Source organism: Hyperolius riggenbachi, chromosome 10 (assembly GCF_040937935.1).
Source record: "Hyperolius riggenbachi isolate aHypRig1 chromosome 10, aHypRig1.pri, whole genome shotgun sequence".
Classification (NCBI taxonomy): Eukaryota; Metazoa; Chordata; class Amphibia; order Anura; family Hyperoliidae; genus Hyperolius; species Hyperolius riggenbachi.
In genome coordinates this window covers 277,214,912-277,222,215 of record NC_090655.1, presented here as the reverse complement: position 1 = coordinate 277,222,215, position 7,304 = coordinate 277,214,912, and the positions used below count along the sequence as shown (strand labels likewise).

The window sequence follows — 7,304 nt, the reverse complement described above, 5'->3', positions numbered from 1 at the left end:
CTTATTTGTACAGTTTCACAATTTTTTACATTTATTAATCAATTTAATTGATTCAACAAATTTGTGTTCTAGTCTTTTATTTATATGCAGAATGTCTAGCAGGTTTTTATTCTGACATATTTTGGTGAGTTATGACTTAAGAATTGGAGGCCTAAAATACTTGAAAAAAAAAATGTACCGCTTTTGACTCATAACTCCAGACAGAAATGCACCACCAGGGAGGTTAAAATCTGGTTTATTCAGCTCCCAGCAAAAACAAATAATGATAATTTCAGCACTCTTGTGTTAACAGGAGTGTTTGTTCAGCCAGATAAAAGTGTTTTGGCTTTTATTTTCTCTCCAGGAGAGCCATGGCTGCATATGACTGCAGATCCTGCCTCATTTGTATAGATAAAGCACCTGGTTCATAAGCCTTACATTAGAAAATAACACAAAGCAAGTTCTAACGAGGCTCAGTACTATATGTACCCATATTTATCTCATCATGTCACTTCAGTTCAGGGACTTTAACACTTTATAAACCAATGCACTGAGTAGCATGAAAAGATCCTCAGCATTCTGTATAAATATGGTAAAAAAACAACAACAAATAACGTGCATCAGAGCATTTGTAGCCAATACATTTTCCACACTCAACACAAGTGTCTGATAAGCTGTGACTTATGCCAAAAACATTTCCCACACTCAGCACATGAATAGGGCTTCTCACCAGTGTGACATCTCTCATGACTGTCAAGACTTGATTTGCGACCAAAACATTTCCCACACTCAGCACATGAATAGGGCTTCTCACCAGTGTGAGATCTCTCATGTCTGACAAGACTTGATTTCTGAGTAAAACATTTCCCACACTCAGCACATGAATAGGGCTTCTCACCAGTGTGAGATCTCTCATGTTTGACAAGACTTGGTTTCAGAGTAAAACATTTCCCACACTCAGCACATGAATAGGGTTTCTCACCAGTATGATATCTCTCATGTGTAACAAGATATGATTTACTCACAAAAAATTTCCCACACTCAGCACATGAATAGGGCTTCTCACCTGTGTGAGATTTCTCATGTGCAACAAGCTTTGATTTATCAACAAAACATTTCCCACACTCAGCACATGAATAAGGCTTATCACCAGTGTGAGATCTCTCATGATTGTCAAGACTTGATTTATGACCAAAACATTTCCCACACTCAGCACATGGATAGGGCTTCTCACCAGTATGAGATCTCTCATGTGCGACAATATGTGATTTACGTACAAAACATTTCCCACACTCAGCACATGAATAGGGCTTCTCACCAGTGTGAGTTCTCTCATGTCTGACAAGCTCTGATTTCACCACAAAACATTTCCCACACTCAGCACATGAATAGGGCTTCTCACCAGTGTGAGATCTCTCATGTCTGACAAGACTTGATTTCCATGCATAACATTTCCCACACGTGGAACAGGAATAAGACCCTCCAGCAGGGGGAGAGCTGTGCTGGGTATGAGGCCCCTCAGGGTTAGACAGGTGAGGGGAGTCTGGGGGAATATTTGGGGTCACCAGGATATCTGCAGGAGACTCTTGTCCAGTGATATCATCATCCGTTGTACAGTCTGTGGATACAGAAAGACGAGACTCTGAGAGGTTCCTGATGCCGGGACTCCGCCCTGCAAATAGAGAAACATCATCACTTCCTGTTAGAGAATTCTGAGGGGAGGAACAATTATCATTAGGGATGAAAGGAAAGAGGATGGTCGGCACTGCTGTACAACTTCCTTTATTTGGCAATGTGCAGACAAGTAGGCTGTGTGTTACATCATCACTTCACAGTCCATAAGAAGAGACTAAACACGTACCGCTGCGGGGGTGGATAATGGTGGGTGCTGGTTGCTGGGAGCCTGACGGCAGTTTCACACACAAGCGCTTCTTCAGAGGCTATGACAAGGGGGCGGGGCTATATCTGCTCTAGTTGGAGAAAGTGCTTTACTGTAATAGTAACCTGCAATCCAAGATTACAGTGTGGGGAGGTCAGGGAGAGCGAGGCCAAACAACACGGCCGCTATTCCTAATGGAATTACAAGTCCTGCTGCAGCAGCTAATTATACAAGCCACTAACATAATATCCCATGATGAATATAGGTCAGGCCATGCAGAGCAGAGAATCTGGCTGACCTCGTCCACATATACAACAAGGACTGCCTGATTAGGGGAAGCTGGGGTTAGGAAGGTTTAACAGTTCACTTAATATTTCCTCTGTGCACGCTACACGCGCTAGTGGCAGCATAGCGTGCGTTACTTAGCAACGGCCGCTGCCTTGACTTGCCGCGCGGTAGTGATGTATTGCTCCCATGATCCTTCACTAAAGCGGCAGTTATGTAACGTGCACAGAGGAAATAAGTTGCGCTGCTCTATTAGCATAACAGTAGTTTAGTTGCGCTGTTTGGCAGCACTATAGTTAGTAAATTAACCCAATTGTGTTTTATAGCATGTAAATAGTAACTGTTGAATTGAAGTAAAAGAGGAGAGAGTCAGGAATAGATATGGCACCTATTCTGCTGAACTTCTGAGACACAATCTCCTCCCCAGTTCTCCTTGAATGTCGCTGTTGCCCATCCTCTAATGGCCAATCTCCCTGCTTCTTTTACATTAAAATAAAGGTTACTTTTTAAATAACTTTTAAACCTTCCTAACCCCGGCTTCCCCTAATAGCTAACAGCGCTATAGCTAGTGAATCAACTCCAATGGCCACAACTCATTAAGATCATTCTGGTGATAATAAGGCAAGTGGCAACATCACCACACATCGATCTATATTTTAGGTGTTAATTCACTAAAGAGGCTTGCCTTATTAACATGTAGTGATAAGCTTTCACAGTGAGAGTGCTGTCTTATCACTCCAGTCCTTATGTTTTCACCTTTGTAGTTATTCTCACATGCAGTAGGTAGGGAGGGGAGGAGCACACACAGCAAAGATGTAGCTCCACCCCCTTCTGCCTGAATGATTACAGCAAGGCTTGGTAGGACAGCAAGGGACGGAGAGAGAGAGGCTGTGTGTGTCTGAATTTGTGTGTGTGTGTGTGTGTGTGTGTGTGTGTGTGTGTGTGTGTGTGTGTGTGTGTGTGTGTTTTATCAACATATGCTTGGTCTTCCTTTTTCTCCCTCCCTCTCTGTCTATGACAATGAGCATGTTTACTCAGCTTCCTTGGTCGCCCATGGCGAGGCCTATTGGGAGTGGAAATTTTCCTATTAAACCTCTGTATAGTCTTGGCCACCATGCTGCAGCTCAGTGTGAGAGTCTTGGCAATATTCTTATAGCCTAGGCCATCTCTATGTGGAGCAGCAATTCTTTTTTCAGCTCCTCAGAGAGTTCTCTGCCATGAGGAGCCATGCTGAGCTTCCAGCGACCAGTATGAGGGAGTGTGAGAGCGATAACACCAAATGTACCACACCTGCTCCCCATTCACACCTGAGACCTTGTAACACTAACCAGTCACATGACCTCAGGGAGGGAAAGGGCCGGAACCAATTCCCTTCCTCTTCTAAGTTCTCTCCTAGGACATCATTTTTCATCTTCTGCTTAAAATAACTTTTCAACACTCTGCAAATGAAAACATAATGTAAAATTATTTTTAACTAGCTGATTGCCTGGTGTTGCCCGGGTATGTATTTGGTTCATGTTGACTGCACCCACAGCTTTGCTGTCTTTGGCATTAATAATTTGTATTGAAATGAAACAAATCCGATTGGCTTTTTGTGGCTCCACCCCTTTTCTGAATTTGAACCCCAGTCACCCAATGACCAACTGGACCCGGTTTGAGGCTTGTGCCATTAATATTGTGCGACTGGCAGCAATTAAATATTCCCCTTGAAAATCAATAAGTGAATTTTGATTGGCTTTTGTAGGCTCCACCCACTTTTCTGAATATTAATTCCGGTGACCCAGTGACCAACTGTGCAAAGTTTGAGAACCCTGTTATTAACAGTGTAAGAATGGCTGCAGTTTACATTTTCCCAGTGAAATTTGTATTCGTCTCCGCCCACTTTTTTGGTTATGGGGATAAAAAGTATCCTATATGTTATTCCAGGTAATGTACTATGTGTGGGACAAATTTCATTCAAATCCGATCAGCCAGTTTTGTGTGACTGAGTAACAAACATCCAAACTGTCACATTTATAATTTTTTTTTGTTGCCTGCAGGTGGCTTAAAAGGCCATTTATTGATAAGATATGAAAATATCACCAAGGAGAAAACTTAGGAAATAAGTGAATTGGATTGGGCCCTGAAATGTCTAATTGAGTAGAATTTTGACATTTGTCACTTAGGGGTGTCCTCATTTTTGTTGCCAGCGGTTTAGACATTAATGGCTGTGTGTTGAGTTATGTTGGTGGGACAGCAAATTTACACCATTATACAAGCTGTACACTGACTGCTTTACATTGTATCAAAGGGGTAGATTCATGAAACTGTGGGAATATTACCACACATACTGAGAGGAAGATGATCTATACTGTGCCCAGCAGGGACATATTTGTTACTCAGTTTAATAAGGCTATTGAATATCTATTTATTTATCACTCACCAATTCCCATCTCTGCAATAATGTCTTCCTCCTTTGATGCTCTCATCACGTCCCCCTCCTCCATAGACTGCTGATCATTCCTCACATACATCTCTTCTTCCTCTTTACTTGTCCTCATCATGTCACCCTCCTCCATAGACTGCTGATCACTCCTCACATATGTGTCTTCTTCCTCTTTCTTTATCCTCATCATGCCACCCTCCTCCATAGACTGCTGATCACTCCTCACATATGTGTCTTCTTCCTCTTTCTTTATCCTCATCATGTCACCCTCCTCCATAGACTGCTGATCACTCCTCACATACGTCTCTTCTTCTTCCTCTTTCTTTATCCTCATGTCACCCTCCTCCACAGACTGCTGATCACTCCTCACATATGTGTCTTCTTCCTCTTTCTTTATCCTCATCATGTCACCCTCCTCCACAGACTGCTGATCACTCCTCACACACGTCTCTTCTTCTTCCTCGTTCTTTATCCTCATCATGTCACCCTCCTCCACAGACTGCTGATCACTCCTCACATATGTCTCTTCTTCTTCCTCTTTATTTGTCCCCATCATGTCATCCTCTTCCATAGACCGCTGATCACTCCTCACATACATCTCTTCTTCCTCTTTACTTGTCCTCATCATGTCACCCTCCTCCATAGACTGCTGATCACTCCTCACATACGTCTCTTCTTCTTCCTCTTTAACCACAGCACTTACATGTATCAGTTCTCCACCCTAATCACACAAAATAAGAAGCACTTTATAATGTGAGCACAGATAACAGCAGAGACAACAGGAAACAATGTCACATAGTTTGGGGTCTCTAATGACACTCAGTTCCACCTACCTGATGATGGCCGGGGGTGGTGGGAACTTCCTTTAGACAATCCCAGGAATAAAGAGGACCTGTACATCTCTCTGGTGGGTTTCCATTACTGGATCTATCTGTAGGAAACACACACAATGACTGAATACTATGGGCTCAATTAACTAAGTGTTATCACATTGAAAAGTAAATATTACAGACTAGTGAGGTAAATTACCGGCATGATGATTCTCCATCATGGTGTTCTTGTAGAGGTCCTTGTGTCCGTCTATATACTGCCACTCCTGCATGGAGAAACAGACGTGACATCCTGACATCTCATAGGAACCCGACACACACAATGACACAATCAGCGCCCAGACCCCCCCCCCCCCCCCCTTGCTGTTACTGGACATAATTGCCAGCACTTCTCACCTCTCATGTCAGCAGCTCAATCATTTTCCTGGTGATTTCCAGAATCTTTTTCTTGTTGTGTCCCTCAAATATCAGGAAGTGAGGTGGGGCCACTGCGATGGTCTCATGATCACTTGACTTCACAGGACGCTGTATGAAAAGACCAACATTAATGTCACATGATCTCCCAGAATCCTCCTCACCTCTCTGATCAGGTGTGTTTTATTAATAGAGATAAGAGTGATGTCCTGTGTCCTCCCAGAATTCTCCTCATCTCTCCAGCCAGCAGACAGATGATCTCCCTATTGCTGTCACTTGTGGGTGGTGGTGCCATGCAGAGTATTGCAGGAAAGCATAATAAGTTGGTTTATAGCTACCTGTGCACTATACTCACAGCATGCTGCAGTCCTGTCCTCCCTCTGCCTTGTCTCCTCACATCCAACTCCCACTGTTACCATTCCTGTGATGTTACAGCAGTGCTGGTAGTGGTAGATGGATGAGGAGAGGCAGAGACTGAGGCTAATGGGAGCAGAGGACTGGAGCACACTGTGACAGCCAGCTATAAACCAATGTAATCCTTCCTGTTATTACTCTGCATGGATGTGGGTGAAGGGAGCAATACTGGAGTGTGGGCATGGCTGTACTGGGAAAGAAATGACATTAATTGGGTGGGGACATTATATACTGGAGGATAATGGCAATGCTGGGGCACACAGGGAGGACATGGCTATACTGGGGGAGAAATGGCATTACTGGGGTGGGGGACATTACTTACTGGAGGATGACGACAATGCTGGGGGACACAGGGGGACATGGCTATACTGGGGGAGAAATGGCATTACTGGGGTGGGGGACATTACATACTGGAGGATAATGGCAATGCTGGGGGACACAGGGAGACATGGCTATACTGGGGGAGAAATGGCATTACTGGGGTAGGGGACATTACATACTGGAGGATAATGGCAATGCTGGGGGACACAGGGAGGACATGGCTGTACTGGGGAGAAATGGCATTACTGGGGTGGGGGGACATTGCATACTGGAGGATAATGGCAATGCTGGGGGACACAGGGAGGACGTGGCTGTACTGGGGAGAAATGGCATTACTGGGGTGGGGGGACATTACATACTGGAGGATAATGGCAATGCTGGGGGACAAAGGGAGGACATGGCTGTATTGGGGAGAAATGGCATTACTGGGGTGGGGGGACATTACATACTGGAGGATAATGGCAATGCTGGGGGACACAGGAGGACATGGCTATACTAGGGGAGAAATGGCATTACTGGGGTGGGGGACATTACATACTGGAGGATAATGGCAATGCTGGGGGACACAGGGGGACATGGCTATACTGGGGGAGAAATGGCATTACTGGGGTGGGGGACATTACATACTGGAGGATAATGGCAATGCTGGGGGACACAGGGAGGACATGGCTGTACTGGGGAGAAATGGCATTACTGGGGTGGGGGACATTACATACTGGAGGATAATGGCAATGCTGGGGGACACAGGGGGGCATGG

The 7,304-nt window shown here is 44.6% G+C and overlaps 1 protein-coding gene across 1 annotated transcript in view; it reads right to left on the bottom strand.

The window, feature by feature from the left end:
* Positions 1–218: 218 nt before the first annotated feature.
* LOC137535453 (zinc finger protein 585A-like) overlaps positions 219–7,304 on the bottom strand; it is a 231,489-nt gene continuing 224,403 nt past the window's right edge. The window contains exon 10 of the mRNA XM_068257284.1: positions 219–1,401. Within this exon, the coding sequence (XP_068113385.1) occupies positions 633–1,401 (769 nt within the window). The 3' untranslated portion in view covers positions 219–632. The remainder of the gene's footprint in view (positions 1,402–7,304) is intronic.